This window comes from Austrofundulus limnaeus, unplaced genomic scaffold (assembly GCF_001266775.1).
Source record: "Austrofundulus limnaeus strain Quisiro unplaced genomic scaffold, Austrofundulus_limnaeus-1.0 Scaffold158, whole genome shotgun sequence".
Classification (NCBI taxonomy): domain Eukaryota; kingdom Metazoa; phylum Chordata; class Actinopteri; order Cyprinodontiformes; family Rivulidae; genus Austrofundulus; species Austrofundulus limnaeus.
The window spans coordinates 310,296-329,837 of record NW_013952560.1 but is presented as its reverse complement, the minus strand read 5'-3'; the positions used below and the strand labels follow the sequence as shown (position 1 = coordinate 329,837).

At 40.7% G+C, this 19,542-nt stretch overlaps 1 protein-coding gene and 1 long non-coding RNA gene across 7 annotated transcripts in view; one reads left to right on the top strand and one right to left on the bottom strand.

Moving 5' to 3' along the window:
- Positions 1-19,542, bottom strand: part of foxp2 (forkhead box P2) — a 120,046-nt gene that overhangs the window by 76,035 nt on the left and 24,469 nt on the right. The window contains exon 1 of one of the 6 annotated variants that reach the window (XM_014016945.1): positions 19,120-19,430. The exons of 3 other annotated variants lie outside the window; for them this stretch is intronic. In XM_014016945.1, coding sequence (XP_013872399.1) covers positions 19,120-19,122 — 3 coding nt within the window. In that variant the 5' untranslated portion in view covers positions 19,123-19,430. Of the gene's footprint in view, positions 1-739; positions 902-19,119; positions 19,431-19,542 lie in introns of those variants that run through there. 2 more of the 6 variants (XM_014016946.1, XM_014016942.1) reach the window with 2 other exon arrangements.
- LOC106523518 (uncharacterized) lies at positions 7-2,271 on the top strand. The gene is made up of 2 exons (XR_001310905.1): positions 7-450; positions 2,030-2,271. It is a non-coding gene; the product is annotated as an uncharacterized LOC106523518 (long non-coding RNA).

Here is a 19,542-nt window from a genome sequence, read left to right as displayed (position 1 = left end):
GAATTGTTCAAATTTGTGCATTTGGGTGCAAACGTGCAGGAGTGTGTCCAGGTGGTGCCTGCGTGTGGGTGGGTCCTGTGTGAGCCAGAGTGTGTATGTGTGTGTGTGTATGTGTGTGTGTGTGTGAGAGAGGATCTTCACATGTGGACCGCTGTGACTCGTCGCAGGATGCTCGCCGGCTCTGCGCTCGCGCCCTCGGCTGCGTGCTTACCGCCGAGATCTCGCTGCTCCAAAACACACATCTGCATCGCTTACAGATCAAAATGTTTGGGTTTTTTTTCCCCTTCTTTCTAGCACACACACACACACTCACTCACACACACACACACACACTCCGATACAACCTGCCGGACTGGCTTTCTACTTTCCTATATGTAGCTGCCGCTCGGAGACGAGAGGGAGACGGAGAGAGAAGCGGGGCTGAAGGACGCTGGTGCTTTCGCTGAAAAGGTATGTGTGTCTGGCTTTATATTGGTGCAGTTCACTGCTTTTCTTTTCAACCCCGATTGTGTGTAGGTCAAAGTGTGTGTGTGTGTGTGTGTCTGAATAGGATTAGTGAAGGGCAGAGCAGCAGTCACTTTCCTGTACTGTGCTCTAACAGAAGCTAAAGAGTACTTAAAAACAATTAGCAACATCACATCCATGCATTACCAACTTCAACGCCGTCACAAAGCACTGCCGCCGTCCCACAAGTACATGCCCCGCCAGAAAACTTAAAAAAAATAACAGAATGACCTACCTTTTTAAACAATGAGTGAGAAATCCACTCTGCTCCGTTAGAAGCATTTGAAGAAGTTATTCTCAGGAACCTGACGGCATGACTGTGTGTCAAAAAAAAATGAGGAGACAGGAAAGGGAAAAAAGCCACGCCGCAGAAAATAGGATGAAAAGTGGAAAAAAAAAAAAACGTAGAGAGGAACTAGCTGGCGCTTACTGTCAAAGACATCACCAGAGAAGTATTTACAGCGGTATTTACAGTAAGTGCGAGGGGAGAGCACCTCTGCCTGGTCACGTCTGAAAGACAGTTTGCCGTTTCAGCGCTGCCTAATTAAAACAAGTCAGGCAGCCCCGCTGGATTGTTTTGACGCCTGAGGACCAATAGTACACAAAAACCAGTGGCTTGATCNACCGTGTGAAGAGGCAACACTATTTGTGTCATCACTTCAGCCCTGTTTGTGTGGTGGTGTGTGTGTGTGTGGGGGGGGGGGGGGGGGGGGGGGGGAGATAGCATCATAAACAAGCCTCCCCCCCACCTTTTTTTCTTTTTTTTTTGTGAACCACCAACACCACCTCCTTGCCACCTGCCATCCCAGCCCCTGCCCCCGCCCCAGTTTCCCTCCTGCTCCCTCTCTTTCCTCCTCCTCTCGCCACCTCACTGTGCCATTCATGCATACTTTAATCACCCTTGCCCTATTAAAAGAAAAAAAAAAGACTTATTTTTGACAATTATTCTATCATTTCCAGTTGTCACGGGGGCAATTACCAGATGGGGGGCAGCCCGGGATAGGTCGGACATGCAGGCCTGAATGAGGAGGCTGCAGTTGGTAGAGGAGGAACAGGGTAGGAGAGGGGCAGCAGAGGATGTGTGTGTGTGGGGTGGGGGGGATTCTGGAGGAATCTGAAAGGGGAGGGAGACTACAAAGGTTGAGAACGGCACGGGGAGACCACCACACGCCGAGCGCGCGCAGTTTCCCCTTAAACAACACGCTGAAGTGACGCTCGAGACCTCTTTGTCGCCAACGTATCCCCGCAGTCCACGTTTGAAATGCTTTTTGTCATCAAGAATATAAAGTGAAAAACTTTTGCCACGACAATTTTAAAAAGTCTCTTCAAAAAAATATGTTTTGTTTATCATTTAAAACTATTCAGACATTTATCCGGGCTCAGATGGGACGTATTGACAACTGTGAACAACGCACAACAAGCAATGAGATGGAACAAATGGTATTTGCCAATCCTTTTTGTCAATTTATATTATTCCCCTCCTCTTTTCCCCCCTCTCTCTCTCTCCCCCTCTTGCATGCCACAGATGTTTTTCTTAGACGCTCCAACAGACAGGAATCTACTGGCAAGAAGAAAGCTCTGGTCTTCCCCATGAGAGAGGAGTACAAAGCCCCCAGTCTGCACACAGCAGATGTGGAAAGCTAGTCCATCTGCCACCAGCTTGCCGAGCCACTTGAGCCTGAGAGATTTAATACGAGCGGGGACGTTTATTTCGTTATTTGCCTAAAAAGGTTGGTGTCATACACATAGAATAAACATTTAAATTAATCTGAGAATGAAATTTAATTAGTTTCACCCAAGACATGCTTATATTAGGAGCCATGTTTTTTTTAATAGATTTAGGAAAAAAACTGTAGCCCCTAACGAGGGGTAAAGACCACTTGAACTCCCAGCTCTGAGCGGTGCACTGGTACGATTTAACAGGCTCTGAATGGCACATTATCTCCGCGGCTCCGTTGAAGCATATTTCAGCCGTATGATATTATTATTAAGAGACACAACGCAGACCGAAAGATGTAGCGTCTTCATTAGTGTCAACTTGTCTGAGCTCTGAGGCGGAGGAGGGATAAACACTAAACAACTGTGGCAGAGTGAAAGAGTCAGGGAGAGTTGAAGCGAGTGTGAGGAGGAAAGAAGGAGAGAGAAAAAAAAGAAACGAGAGATGACAAGAGTGTAAAAAGCAAGCAGGAGAGGGAAATGAGACAGCAACGCAGAGAGTCAAAAGGGGCCAACATTAAACAACTGCTGTTAATTGCTCTAAGCATTCACATTATTCCAGTAATTTCTCCCATTTCTCTTTCAGCACTGACGACTCACAGTCTAATAAACTCAGAGCGCCTCACTGGAAAAGACAAACAAGAACACACACACCACCCCCACCCCCAGCTTTAGAAACATTTACTTCCTTATGTAGGGGGGACGCTGTGCCCACTTCTTCACGTTGTGACAACTGTGAGCCTTCTCCCCTCAGGCGTTCGGTCCCTATTCATCCCTTCTTTCTGTGATTTTCTCCTGCCAAGGTCAACGGATGCAAGTGGGCCCACCAGCGTCTTGATGAAGTGGCAGCAGGAAGTAGGGGGAGAAAGACAGGCAGGCAGTGGGTACAGTGAAGGAGGGGGGCGCAGCAGCTGGTTACTAACGTTGGTGGGAGCAGTGGGGGAGCGGTGGATCCGAGATGCAGCGCCATGACAACAGCAAACGTCGCTTCCCCACCGCAAAATTTCCAGCTATTTATTCACACACATTCTGCTACAACTGTTACTATTAACTAGTAATGTTTAGCCGAAGCTACAAAGTGTGGAGACATAAAGCTAAGCAAAAAAGAAAGGTGCAAAGACATTTAGGATTTGATAAAAGTTTAACAAACTGATAAAAATATTATTTTTGTTATTATTATTGGAGGTTATCCTGCATTTGAGCTCCTCAGCCCAAACCAAACGATGTCACAACCTTCCCTTTTATGAGCAAAAAACAAGGTTTACAAAGAGCCAAACATCCCACGTAAATAAAACGCACACACCACCACCATTCATTATTTCACCACTCAAACGTTCCACAAGCACAATCCATAATCCACAAAGTCCGGCCTACAAATAATAACAAGCCAAACAAGACATAATGGCAGAGCGGGGCTCGTTTTTCAGTCCTGGGCAATGTTGATCACACAATATGTTGCTTATGGCCACAAAGCAGAGGCCATTACGGACCGGTGATTATATAAGTGGTTGGAAGGCAGCACCATTTTAATATACCGTACTTAAGCACCAGGGTATCCATGGCAACTTGCACTTTCACCATGCATTCAGAAATCCCTAATGAAATGCCTATTAAGGGGATGATAATGACAGTGTCCAAATATATTTGCATATGTGTTTCAGAGGGGAGGAAAAAAAGAGCAGTTATTGAAGACAGAGTGGTCCCTGAACACTGTAATCATGCTGATAAACACTGTATGGTGATTTTGTTCCATTTGCTCTTATTTTAAATATGAAAAAAACTAAGTTTACTATAAAAATAATGAAAAAGTTACAATCAATTATTGAGGGTGTGAGTTGAAGCTCTGTTGCCTTCCACATGTGACTTTCATTTGCAACTTTTGGCTGAGCTCCCAACAGGACATCCCTGAGAGAGTGTTTGCTTGACTCAACACCAACAGCCCAGCTGAGGAGTGTGTGTGTGTGTGTGTGTGTGTGTGTGTGTGTGTGTGTGTGTGTGTGTGTGTGGTGGGGGGTGAAGGGAGGACGCACACTGGCCCAGCTCAGCCTCAAGTTCCTATTGAAAATAAACGATTCCGTACCGGGCTCTGAAACATCAACACATACTGGAAGGAGCCGAGTACAGCGCTCTGCGGCATTCCACTGGTGCCTCTCCAAGGCTTTAATGATACCTGCACCTCCCCTCCAGCTGCTTCTGCCTGACGCCGACGCTCCACACGGGCGGCAGGTGGGCAGCAAATTAAAGTATACATTACAGCAGAAAAATAAAAGCAGTTGAATTGACAGAAGTCAGGCGGTTCAAGCTGACCCAGCCTCTTGAAGCGAAGGAGCTGGTAGACTAGCRACAGACACTTCAGGTTAAATTGGCACTCCCCTGCTGTCTCTTATTTCCCCCCAACACCACAGCTGCCCTCAATGCACAGCCCCTTTCCTAAAAAACTATTAAAAAAAGATGCCGTTCTTCAAAAGCATATTTGAATCAAACAAGTTGCACAAAATAAACATTTAACTCAGATGAATGTTACTTTAGAGCAGATTGGAGAACTTTTCTTTCCCCACAGTAGCTGTTTTTTTTTTTTGTAAAGACAACCGCAGTTAATTAAATTCCAAAGGAAAGTACACATGACTTGTGTATCCCCCCCTCCCCCCTGCATGTCCCAGGCCTCTAAGATGTCATAATGATGAAAAGGCATCTAAAAACAAGGAGGTTCAATAGTCATTTCATGCTTTTAGAGTTCCTGTTGTGGGTGAATCTGAAACCCATTTATGACAGTGATCTGCAGCGTCTGAGCATCCCACAGCTCTGGCTCTGCCAAAGAGATTATCCCTCCCAGAACCGCAGCTACACAGCTGAATGGCAGGCAGACATGCTCCACTGGCAGTCAAAAGAGCACAACACCTGTATTCGCCATGCAACAACTGCTACCTAACATCCAAAGAATCCTGCTGATGTATTTACAAGAAGTAATGAAAAATACATTCACGCCGCTTAAAAAAAACACACCATGAACCAGATGATAAGGAATGTTTGGGGAATAATCTCTAAAAGCTGTTTAGACACTGAAACCTCTGGATATCCTAACCACTTAATTACCCCACCCTGTGGGTATAGAACTAAACACTACTTAACTACAATTTCACCAAAAAAAAAGAGAAAAAAAAAAGAATTTATTCAGGAAAATGGCATTCCAGAAAAGAATAATAAACTCATTATAAAGAAAATCCAAACTCTCATATTCCCCACACCGGGGCTAATTCAAAACTAATTTTTACTAGCCACTAATTTGAGGGCGAAGGGTGCGGGATAGGAATTACATCTGGAGGTAATTGAATGAGTGGAACTGAGCCCAAGGGAGACTGAGACCCCCCGCCTCCCCCCCACCAACACACACACACACGCAGGAGCAAGACAGACAAGACATAGAGGAGAAACTATTTAGGTGAGTGGGACTTCCTGAGCAGTGAAACGACAGTTTCCACAAAAATGTTTTCATTGTGCTGTCACCAGACACCGGCTGGAGAGGATATAGTGTAGGTGCTGCAGGCACAGTCAGGGAGACGGACAGACACGCTGATAAATGAGAGAGGGAGTGAGACTTTTAGGAAATGTGAGACTCGAGATAAGGTGCAGGCTTCTCCAGACAGCTGCACGGGTTCAGGATTGAGTAAATATCCAAATATACGCAGTTAAAAGGTTGTGTGTTAATTTTGGCTCCACGGTCGGGCCTGCTGTGAAGGCTCAAGAGTTTATGAGGAAGTCTTCGTCTCAAGTGACCAGCTACATATGGTCCGCCTAATAAATGGCACAATTTATCACTGAGCTGCAGTTTTCAAAGCGCTGAGTAAAGCGTACCCAGCTGTGGCAATTTCACTGGATTCAAACTTTACGACTTTATGCAAAAAAAAAAAAAAGTACAAACATTATTTCCAGAAAAATCATCTAAATATGATGAAATCTTCATGTGTGGATCATGTGAGAGGAGGTTTTTTATTTATTTATTTTTTTCATTTTGTAAAAGACTTCTTTCAGCAGGCTCAAAGTTGAGGTTAGTGTTCCGCTATGGGTCGTGAAATATCAGATTTGGGGTCCTGGGATGATTTCTAAAAACCAAATTAAATAATTAGTCATTGCCACATTTTTTTACAAAAGTTAAAACATGTTGCAATAAGTGAATAAAAATAATCTGATAGTGGTCACTTCAATATAACTGAAATGTTTGCAAACTTTAAACAAAGACGAGTTTTTGCTTTTCCTATTTTCAGAAGCTGAAACTTTTGGTGAACCTTTTTGTTTCCATCAGAGGTTTGCAACTTGTGGATCGTTGTAGATGTGACCAAAACTTAAATAACATTTCATCAAATAATACAAGAATAATCTATTGATCAGTTTGTGCTAGTAGTGTGTTAGCCACTTTCTTTATCTCAACTTTTTTCAACACACAAAGCAAAATGTAAAGACACAACAAAAGAAAGGGTTTTGCAAACATATTATAAACTACCACATAGTAGAGATATCTGAAATGAAGCGTTTGACAAAAATATGGTAAGTCAGAGTGGCAACAAATACAATAAACAAATGTTTGCTGGTGATAAAAACAAACTTTATATGCAGTGGTGGGCACCAGCCCGCTAAAGTGCAAATCCGCTAACTGCGGATCTAAATATTTCATTTGCACTTTAGCGGTTTTACTAATTTTTATAACTCATAAGTGGATTTGTGCTTTCTAAAATTAAAATGCAGTACTGCAAATAACTAATTATCTACCAGTCATCATTATCTTGAACAGCAGAAGGTACGGCTGTCAATGAAACACAACACATGTGATCTATCCAACAGCACCCCTCGCAGATAAACACACGTATTGGAAATGTATACATCCTTGCTGACTGTTGCTTTCGGTCACGGTTCTCTTTTTACAGACATTTCCCACAATGCTTTGCATCTGTAACAGGAAGGCAATGGTTAGAACTATGTGACCGGACTACACTCCCTGTCCCAGCTAAAACAGTTAACGTTTGTAATCCATACTAAAATTTTGTATGTATTGATTTATTTTACTTTACAATCGGAGCTCCTTTTTTAAAAAAAAGTTTAAACGCTGGAGCTCAATACTTGACGTAATTGGTCGAAGCAATCGGCCAACGGGGTTAGAGGCGCAGAAATGATTTAAAGATGTTATGCTGATGAAGACAGACATCTAGTGGTCAACTGGAGCAACTACATGGAAAACTTTAAAATCCAAGCTCTTATTTTGAAGGGAAGATAGTTTCCTGTACTCCGTGCTTTCATTTCCCATCACAAATCAAATCTGTCATGTACCCAGAATGCATCGCTTCAGTTTTTCTATAAACAGTTTTAAAATTACTTTATTGATGCTTCTTTAATGAAAAATCTACAACAAACAAAAGAAAAAGACAAAGAAGCAGCCGAACTAGCAATCCTCAACAACTTTTTAATTTTTCCACCAGGAGCTAAAGTTCTGTTTCAGGAAATCACATCCCCAGCAATCGGCAATTGTAGGATTAAGCAGTAAAAGAGTTCATACACCTCTAGTTGGCAGTGTTGTACATATATTGTACATGAATTATTGCCAGCTAGTAAGCGTCAAATTGAACTTGCGCTTTAAAATTAGCTTCCGCTACTTTTTCTATGGCATAAGCACTTTTGAAGTTGCGGACTTAAATATTTAAATAAGCGCTTTACAAATTGCGGAGCTAATTTTTGGATTAGCGCTGCCCACCATTGTTTATATGGTTTCTGCTTTTATTAATGGAAGTGGAGCAGGAGAAGGTAGATTCTGATTGGCTGTTGTCACGCACATTCCCATCATGGTTGATCGAGTAAAAAGGCTCACAGCTGATCACTGTAATCAATCTTAAATTTTTCTCGATCAATAATCACCATCAAATAATCACCCAGCCCTAGTCACAATTAATTCCTCTACAAAACAGCCTCTAAAACTGCTGATAAATATTAACAATTTATTAAGCTTTTAATGTAATGATAGTATTTGTATAAAGTATTTTAAAAACACTTAAGTATTATCTTTATTTTAGGCTCTGGGTAAGTTTTCTTTAGCAACAGAAGGAGCAGAAATGCAACAAAACTTGCTTTTTAAATAAAAAACAACTTCTAAAACATTTATTTAACACACACAATTTTAAAGAGAAGTGTTCTCCAAATTAAAGAATACACAAGGAAAACCATGTGAGAAGATTCCACAAACAGCAGATTAATTGGTCACAGACCAATAAATGGAAAATCTGCTAAAAACTCAGAATAAACCATAGTTTARCACTTCGTACCAAACTGGATCAGAGTCAAATATAAAAGCAAACAGTATAAATTCTGCAAAGATTGATGAGTTTTAAACGTCGGAGCTGATTTCAGTCGAACATGTGCTGCTGGCTCTGGGGCCAAAACAAATCACAGGTATGAGAGCGAGCATCCATGTTGTTATAAGCCAAACGTACGGCAGCGTCTGTGCTCGTGTGAGTGTGTGTCAGTGTCGACGGCCCGGTCGACTCGTGTTTCTGTGAAGCTTCTGTCGATGCGGAGGTCTATATTGGAATCTTGGACGTGGAGAGACACATGCTGCCATCAAGGAAACGTCTGCCCTCGGGGGGTTTTGTGGCTGTTTCTTCAAAACAATGCCAGGTTTCAAACCGGATGACAACCGTGGGGCTTCACAGAAAAAACAGAGCCTGAGCTTAACTGTCTTGTCTTGTGTCCAGATCTGTCTCCTATAGAAAATGTTTGGTGCTTCACAGAATAACACAGAGATGACAGGCTGGGCAGCTCAAATATTGTACTGAACAAGAACTGACACGTGTTTCCCCTTGTAGAACTGCAACATTTAGTTTCCTCAATCCATCAACAACAAGGAGCGGTGATGTTCATATATTAGTTAAAATAAACTTTTTAATTTTGGTGTGTGTAGATGTCAAACATTTAACGCTAAAACTTTTTAGCAATTAAAAACTTTCATAGAAAGAAGGGAGCCAAGTAGGGCTTATATTCAAACGATATTTTTGATTATGTTGAAAGATCTCCCAGTAAAAAAATAAAAAGAAAGAGAGAAAATAAAATAAGTTTTACTCCAAACAGTCAACGCAGGAGGGCATTAACATGTAGAGAAACTTGCCTCGGTATATTTCACACCAGAACCCCCTGCTCTTCACTTAAATCTTTTGACATCCCTTCAACACTAAATGTGTTTTCCAAATGAAAATAAACGGAGTCCGACTGGTTTCAGGCAGTCGTGCTCTGGAATATGAGATCAAATAAAGGCTTCTGTGGAGGCTGAAAGAAGAAATGAAATGGCTTCTGAGGGGAGATGTACCAAGTAATAAAATTACTCCTTTATATCTACCTAAACAGCATATGTTCCCCTGGAGTGTGTGAGGACTTCACTTTGGTCAAAGACAAGTATGCAAGTGGCAATTTTTCCCTCAGGGAAGATTCCCTGATACACTTCTCCGAGACTTGGGCGCGCGGCAATTTCCTTGAAAACGAGAAACTATTTCAGCAACAAGTTAAGCGGAACTTTGGAAATTTCACTTTGATGATGTGCTGCCAGCACGTTGTCACTGAAAGGTATGTTCCATTAAACTGGAACAGCGAGATTCACGAGCGTATTGCTTTTGAATGAGTTCGAACCGCGGGGGCTGAAAGCGTTCGCCCCAACAGCGGCGTTTTATACCAACAAATGCGGCTTACTAAGAACTGACCATGATGCGCGGCAAACACAAGAAGTCGCTTTCGGGGATGGGAAATRTTCCTACTTTGAAATTTATTAGCTAATCTAGTTATACAAGCTCCATCCTGTTTGGCATTGGTGGGAATTTACAACAAAAGGATGAGTCTAACTACTTAAAAATCATGCAATTGAGTTGTATTATTAAAAAGCTGGCCACAATAACATTCAGATGGACTTTTTCACTACAGCAGAAGGGCTGTATTAGAGGGAATTTGCAATCAGAAAGAATACATTATAATTCATTATACAGTAGCTATTAAACCTTCAGTAAAAACGCTTTAGTACGAGGATTGAGCCACTTATCAGAGCGACTCACTACCTTTAAAAGCCGTCCATGTTCAGTGCACTGAGTGACAAAAAAGCAATCGCTGATGACTTCGAAAATAGGACTAGATGTACAATTTAGCAAAACAGAACTGGCTTTAAAAAAATCTAAACTCGTACTTGTTCAAATTTGAAAGGGGAAGATTGCAGTTTGTGGAATAAAAAGTAATTCAGTAAATAATTTTTAAAATCAGTGTGGAAGGGCTTATAACATTTTTAAAAACTGAAATTTTGTGCAACTTTCCACTACTCTTTTTTTTAAATAAACTCATAAATTACACCCGAGGCTGAATGAATTGCTTCCAGATGTTGGACAGATTTTCCTGTTTAAGTTTGTTTTATGGAGTAATGTCATGTAATTAAGCAGCTTGCACCGCGGCTGGTGCTGTTTGTGATGCGGCTGTAAATTAATTTCTGGTCTGACATGGAACACACAACTTCTTTTCTCGCTGACAAACTGCGTGATTGTTGTTTACAAACAGACGTGAGGAGCGAGCAGACTCATTAGGGATCTCATGACACCGGGCCCTGAAAATAGTAAGCTCGGCGTGCGTCGGTAGTTTACGCTTGTCAAGAAWTCATCACTGGTGATTTGTAATTTACGCAAAGGCACCCAATTAAACTTGGAGGTAACAATTTAAACACTTTGTGAACTAAAGAAAAACTAACTTTTTTCACTGCTTTGTCTTTTTGGCTCTGGATTAAAGCTAGTCTTTGTCRACAAATTTAAAGTGAGAAACAAAATCGTAAAAAAAATGTTGCTGAACAAAAGCAAAAACCAAGAACGTCAATCATTTGTTCCACTATTTATGCTGATTTAAAGAAGACATATGCCTTTAAATCCATCTTGTCTATATTTAAATCATCAGTTGGGGTCTATATTTCTRAGGTGTGTCTCAGATCAACTCGTTTTGAGGCTGCCTCTTTAAATCCAAACGAGACACTTCAAACCCTGCCCCCCTCCAGCTTCCAGACTGGTCCATTCCAGTTTGATAGAGGGGTTTAAGACTATATAGTGGCACAAAAATATTTTATTTATAAATTAATAAAAGATGTCAACAAGGGAAGACTTGTCCATCCAGCCTTACATGTTGGAGCCACAAGCTGTGTTTCCATTAAGTAAGAAATGCTATTAAAGTCACGCGTGAATGTTTGATCTCGCAATAAGTCATTACAAACATGGCGGCAATGGATGTAAACACATAGCATATTGCTACCGTGACACTAGCGCTCATCATCAGAGGAGACGTTGGCGTCTTTTATCAAGGCTTTCCAGCGACAAGCCCCTTATTCTTAGGAGCGGCTACGTATGCTGTGTTTTTGGGAAATTGTAGTCATTGAGTTTACTAATTTCTTTTACTACTTCTGTATTATTACTACTTCTACTTCCTGTTGTCTTCTTCGTCGTCGTCTTTTTCGCCAGTAGAAACAGCCGTTTCTTGATCACGTGACTCCCGTGATGCAAAAAAAGTGTTTCCATTGCAGTTTTGCAAAAAACACCAATTTCGATACGGCCGAAAAACCACCYCATCCTAGCGCAAAGACATTTTGTCGTAAAACGTGATTTTTTTTTCGAAATTGACGTGTTTCCATTGAGCAAATTTATTTTCGAAATTCTAATTTGCGCATTTTCACGGTCAATGGGAACGCAGCTCGAGTCTGACCCAGAGCCAGCGGAGAATGAAGTCAACCAAACTGTAGTTAGTAAGTCCAGACTTTATTTGGCAGTTTCATCGCAAATAATTTGATGCAATAYTTCAGAAAACGTYAWAGRAAATAGGYTGCYATTATACTGTAAGTTAAATATATYGGATGGATATTGATGATTAATAYGCAGTTTTGTGGTWTTTCATCACTAATGGCCAAACTAATGTAGGTCAATCTGACTCAAGCTTCCACTGATTCAGTCGAGGGCTTTGTTGACACCAAGTGTGGACCCGCATTTCACATTTGAATATCTCGAAATCTCCCAAAGTGAACTATTTCAAACTGCACCACCTGAAATAGTTCAGGATAACCTTTTATATGTTTGATTTCATAGTTTGAAATGAGTACTTTTAATCCTGCTGCTACCTGTTTGAGAAGACAAATGGAAAAGGCTGCTGCTCCTGACAGTTTAAAAGTGCCTATCAGCCGCCTCTGAGCCATCTCCCTGCTCAGCCATCCCCAAAAACCTCCCCAAACAAACACAAGGCTCCACTTCAAATACATAGCAGTCCTATTAGGTAATCCTTTCCTTTGTTCATTCTCACTGAGCCTTGGTGACTAACCTCCATTTCTCCCTGTTCCACCTTCTGCCTTCAAGCTGACACAAGTAGCTGAAGAAACACACATATCCAGTCCGAATCCAGAGAAGTTATGGTAGTTGTGCTAAAGTGGTTTTAAAAGTGAAAGAGAAGGGGAGGCCCACAGCACAAAGACTCTTTTGTTTTAGAAGGGACAAATCTGAGGTTTCCTTTAGGATATTCAATTTCCTGCGGGGTACCAAACAGAGTTACAGTAGCCCAGTGTCTGGGCTTTGCTACGTGTGTCTGTGAATTGTTGTGTGCATTCTGGTTAGTCACTGTGGTTTGCATGGTTTCTGCAAAGAAATACCAAATGGCCAGGTGTGGCACTTTGACACAGTCATGTATTTTTTTCTATCTGTTAAAGGTGCAGCTTTCCTTGAGGGAAAGCATATTGCCCAGCTTACCTTTAGATAATTCAGCCTTCAGTGAACTGGTAACCTAATACTTTTGCAGTACTTTAGTGTGAAGTAAAACATACAAAGTAGCATAAAGTAAAAGAGGATATTGATAAGTAGCTACAAATAGTACTTCCTTACTAATTATAATAAACCAAAAGCATACTATTATTATGATACTACAATATCAAAAGTATAATGCTTATGAATTTGAAAGGCATTAAAAATACGATTTAAATACAATTCCTTTACAAAAATATTCCACTTAATTTACTAACTAAGCACGTTATTAGTACATACAAAGCTGTATACTTAAAGTGTATAAGGTATACTTGAAGTTGTTCCATTTTAGCATGTATTTGTACACTTAAAGGCATAGTGTGTAGGATTTGTTGTTTTCAGCGACATCTAGTGGTTGAATCATCCTCCCTGGTCCTCCCCCCACCCCCGCTTCCAAACACAAAGGAGTTGCTACGGTGTCTCTCAGGTGTCAAAAACCTTTGATAATTCCAACCTCGATGTCTACCAGCAGCTTCAGGGCTAGTGATGTTTCAAGTGGTAAGATTATGAGCTTTAATAAGTAAAATTATCCCAGCTTCAATGACAGACAACAAATATTACATTTATAGTATTACAAYTRAAACCRTTTTTGACGCCTCCACCGCAGTTTGTCCTTCATGAGCCTTCGTAGACAAGATGGCGGCTGCCTGTAGTGGCGACCCGCGRCCATGGAGATATAAACAGCTTTTTATAAGGTAAGAATAATAAAACAAGGTCTTTGTCTGCAATGATTAGACATGTTTTTTATTATTGTCATTAGTGATTGTCTCAATTTCGGCTAAAAGAATTGACAAAATCCTACACACTGTGCCTTTAAGTATACTGATGATGAGTCTGGCTTCAAGTATGCTAAAGTATACTAAGATTTAGTATATTTAGTATTTTTTTTTCACCTGGGAAAATAAGTTGACTCCAAAAGTTAGTTACATAACCCTAACCTAAACATAGATACAGGCAAAGACAACATGATAAATATTTATTATTTACGAATCAAAGTGCTAAAATTCAACTAAGCCTTATTTTTCTTGCAGCTTTTGAAGGCATGGCCTGTTAAACCTGCCGGTGTGTAAACAGCTCTCTCTGAAATTTATCTTTGCTTTTTTTTTTTTACAATTACCGACAAGAATGAAAGACAAATGTTTCATTAGTTGGTGACTTTTTCTTTATTCTTTAAAAAGCCTTCAGTAGTTCCGCTCCTCGCCACGTACACACACTCTTCCAACACACTGAGGACAATTATAAATGCAAGACTTGCTATAGGGAGCTGAACTTTTCACACCTTTCAAAGCCACAAAATTGGATGGTTTTGTGGTTGTGCAGCTGCCGCTCCGCGCTAATGCAAGGCGGTGTCATATGAAAAATATTCCCCCCCCCTCCACCAAACCACAGGGCTGGTCATTAATGAAACACAGGCCGCGCAGTGAGGTCATGCAGAGTCTAGATTTCAGCAGCCACACTTAAAAACCGCTCAGAGAGAATAAGGGAAACAAGAACACAAATCAGATTCCAGCTCCAAGGACGAGGAAAAATAAATAAATAGAGAAAAGGGGCTGCCCCCCCCCCCCTTCACATTTTCCCCACAGTGCTCTGCAAACAACCGTCAACTGCAGCTCAGAAACAGCCTCACAATGAAAGCAGACTAAACAATCTGGTCCCGGCCAAGGAAAACGCTAAGCAACTCGGCACACAGGATGTCTCACCCTAATTGCTAACTATCAAATCTCACAATGAACTTTATCCTTTTGGCAACGTCTTCACAGCGATCTTTGCTGCGTCGCTTTAAACTTCTGAGAKTAAAAACGCGGGACAAATAAATTTTAGTGAAAAGGAAGAGATGATGTGTTCAGAAAGTTTAAAAAAAAATCATCATTACAACAAACGAGGTTAAATAGGTCCCCTAAGGCTACACACAGGAAGCAGAAAAGAAGGGTTTGACACGATGTGTTCCGGAGGTGGGCATGGAGGTGTAACTGGAACCTCGAGAACTTCGCTGGTACAAGAAGCAGGGTGAGCAGGAGGGACGGGGATCTGAAGAGGAAACTAATGGGAAAGTCTCCCCTCTCCACCATGTGGCATTGTATTTTCCAGCCAGACAAAGCCATGCTCACAGAGACCCTATGACTTCAAAAAGCCAAAATAGCAGCACATTCAGGAAACAGAACAGAACTACTGGGAATCCAAAAAAATAAAATAAAAATGGGGGGGCAGGGGGAAAAGAAAACACACACACATATACACACACACAAAGGTAGCAGACCTCAACAGCAGATGGTAAAATTAACATTTCAACAGTTCCTTCCTTTCATGTAGGTCTCGGCAGAACCTTTTTTCCTTCTTTCTTAAAAAAAAAGTAAGAGGGGCTTGGGTTTTGGTTAGATATAGTGGTGCAGAAGGCATCTGGAAAAGGGGAAAAGGAATATTGGCTTATTGCTCCTGATGGTCCACCTCTATGAAAAATTAAATAGGTCTGTTTTGCAGCTTTCCCCTCTCTGGAGAACCACAAGATGTGTTATGGAAACATCATCTTGGTCATTTATAAGCCACAGAGAACACCTGGTGATGAAAGAAAATAAACTAGATCTTATTGCTTTCTCTGTTTAAATTCCAACACTTTGAATTTGTGGAGTTTTTGTTTGATGCTTTCATTTAGTTATTTATTTTTTTCAGCTTTTTAATGCCCATCCGTTTGCTTATTTTGCAAGAAGTTGGCACCTGAGTCGCTCACAAAACGCTTGTCGGATTTTATTTTTGAAGTCTTGATCTTAAAACTTCAAAAAAGGTGCAGCAGAGATGTTATCATGAAGAGACGAGAGGACTAAAGCGTCTCTAATAAAGACCCAAACAATGGACAGCCTCTCTCATTTCCAACCCTGTCCAATGGAGCGTCTCAATAGTACCCATTAATTTGGACACAGTTCTGGCTAAATTACATGTGTTCCACCTCTGTGACATTTTAAATGCAATTAAAAGCTGGTTATGGAAGTGTGCGCGGACTTCCCTGTGATGAAGGGAAATCATCGACGTGATTAACATGCAAACGAGCTCATGCTGGCAGACTAGATTGGGGTTTGAAAACCTCAATTACTTTTGTGTGATTATCTATTTACCAGTACACAGATTTCCATTTCTCATCTTCAGCCGAGCTCCTCGTGAACGAGCCTCAATTACACATGGCACACCTTTATTTATGACGCTTGGTGTGCTGAAATACAGGCTGGGGTGCTATTTTACTATGATGTATTGTTTCTTTACAGGCTGCTCAATAGGCAGGACCCCCAGACCAACATAGTCTAACGACAAACCATTAGTTTTTTTGAGGACTTAATATGATGTCGACACCCTCCCCAACCCTGYACTTCCCCAATCCATCCATCCAAACCCTATTTAAACCCCATTTTATCCTTTTCTTAGCGCATGGGGTGACTAAAGTAAAAACAGTGGTCATTTGTCCCACCAAAAGTATAAGCCATTTAAAGATTTTCTTAGTGAATCTATTAATTGCTAAGAAGGAGATAAGTGTTCAACAGCGGTGAGCTGTAAGAACCAGAGAGGCCTTCTCTGTTGGCCTAAAAACTCAACCAGAATCAATGACATTTTGTTTTCAATGCTTTCCTGTTTACAAACACGTTTTAAACTATTAAAAATCCACACCTTTCTTTTAATTGTTTTTTATTTGGTTGTGCGGCTTTTTGAAATGTATGTCTATTTTAGAGTTTTTATTATTCATATCGCATTTAAGCCATCATGGGTTGCTTTGGTCCAAGAAATCTGCCTCTAGGCCTTCAGAATCATTCGGGCTAGATTTGGACCGTAGTCTTTTGCTCAAACTAAATTATATTGTTATTAAAGCCAATTTTTTTCAAACCATAACACATTACCTTTATCGAGACTTTTCAAGAAAAGCTTGACTTTGTGAGGAAAGGATGGTCAACACTGAAGCTGGGAAACCTGTCCCGGCCCAGTAGAGGGGTTTATTCACCACTAAAATAAAACTTTTTTTTTTTGTTTTATTATGTCGACCCTCAATCTCTATTTCAGCACTGAATTTTCAAGTTTCCAGCTAAATTAATAAGTATATATATTTGTGCATTAAAAGCTTTATCGAACCAGGCAAATCTCACTAAGTCAAAAAAAATCTAATTTTCAAGAGAAACCTGGCCAAGAATGACGATCTGGTTTTAGCTCTACGAACGTGTGAATCTGAGTTTAACTGTAGTTTTTCTATTTATGTTAATGTGTTCAAATAAAAAAAATAAACAGTGTATGTGGTGCAGCTGTGGGTGACATAAAAGGTGACTTAATCATTGATTGAATTGTTTTTTATTCAGCTTCTTGCTATATTAAGCTGAATATGTATCAAGTATATCTGTGATATGTTTGTTTTGTGTAATAATGATGATCGTAGCTGTGGCATCATAAGTATCATTTTAAGAGGTGAATTTATTCAGGTAGTTGTGAAATTCTCTGTCTGCCACTGCTGTTCAAAAAGAAATTTTGAAAAATGTGCACTTTATTTTTGCATGTTTTTAAATTAATTAAATTTTAAAAAGTACATTTTAAACCTGAAAAGTGATTGGATTTTTTTGTTTCGTCTATTTTCATTACATTTTAAATAAAGCATCATGCAAAACGGAGAAACAATAAAAACAAAAGTTAATGATCTCTCTCTCTTTATCTTGATGTGTTGCATTTGAATCATTTTATCCAATCTACTTTTTTTAAATAGTGCAGCACAATATTTCATTGTGAGTCTGCAACTTGGGAACAGGAGGATAAAAAAACACACACACACACACACACACACACACACACGTGTCTGTGGCACAGTGCCCGGCATACATAAAACATGCCCTGTTGCTTCAGTGGGAGCAAAAAGGAAAACAGTGCCATCAAGTGAAATTTTTGAGGATTCCTCAAACACCTTGGCAGCTCAATCCATCACATCATCAACTGAAGGCAACAGAAATTTGTAAACTTTAATTTAAAGTATGTAGTTATTCAAAATAAATATATACCCCATATCTTTTTTTCTTTACACAGAGTTGCCATGTCACTATTAAGCTAAACAGTTTTTTAAATGTGTATTTCTACTTTTGCATTCTTGTCGGGTTAAATGATTTTCAAATATCTAGTAAGTGGGGATTTTAGCCCCTCCTACTCAAGCGGTGAGGCGATAAGATGGAATAAATACGGCACTTTGCTGATTTCGTGTTCAGACAGGTGTTTAAGTTGTTTCAGGAACAAAGGGAATCATCATTACTGTTTGAACTCAGTTTTCAGGACTTAGCTACTGTGTGGTTTTAAGGTTGCTAAAGCGGTAAAAAAAAAAAAGGATGCAGCTTTGAATGAGTGAAACTGACAGTGATGGCTAGAGTCCAGATTGAGAGCGAATAAGAGAGAAAGAGGGAGAGGGAGAGCTTAGATAATAGTTGATAATGGACAATTAACTCAGGCTAGCAGTGCTCACTGCAGTTAATAGCAGCTTCTGGTGCACCAAGTCCCCAACCACCACTCAGCCTTATTCACACTGGGAATACAGGCGATATCAAGCTGCAGGCTACTTGGTCTCAGAGGTGTACATGCTGTATTAGCAATCTCCACAGTGCCTTCAAACAAAAGCTTGATACCAACAAAGTGTCCCAAAGTGCAAACGCAAGCACTCTGCTGATGGAAAGTCTGTGGTGCCTTAACCTTGYTCATTGTTTCATGTCCTTTTCACTATCAAAATAAACCCAGAAGCTGCAAACCCCCTTTAAAAAGCAGCATACAGCTGCGTGCAGACACAGAAATTAGCATAATTAAAGCGATACAGCAACTAATTGCAAAAATACATGTGGGGATGTCACTGCCGTGCATCACAGAGACAATGCATGTACTCTTATGATGAGCCTCAGAAGTGATTTAACTGCCCACACAGTCCCCCCCACCCCCCACCCAAGTCCCTTCAAGCTCCATCTAAATCTATTGATCTGTGAAACACGGGGACCCAGGGGAGGCAATTCACTTAATATCATACATCTAATGATGAGATGAATAACGATTAAACCATTTGGTAATTAAAYGTCTTACAAACCATTTAACTGACTGCCCGTCAGGAAGGGGGTCGCTGGAGGTCGCCATGACGGCTTTTCATTTCTCGCTCCAYGCAAAAAAAATGAGGGGATGCGTGCAGCAGTTGCAGCTGGGGATYGGTGGTGACGGCGGAAGACGGGAGCTGACGAAGTGGTTAAAACACACTAATGATTGTTGGCAGGAACAGGACTGATCTGTGATGCTCTCGAGACTTGGGGGACAGGAAATGAAGGAAGATTGAACCATAAAGCAAATTAAAGGTTTAAATTGTCTCCAAACAACGATTATGAACAATCTGTCCATCCATCCATCCATCCAATGAAGGAAGATTGAACCATAAAGCAAATTAAAGGTTTAAATTGTCTCCAAACAACGATTATGAACAATCTGTCCATCCATCCATCCATCCATCCATCCATTTTCT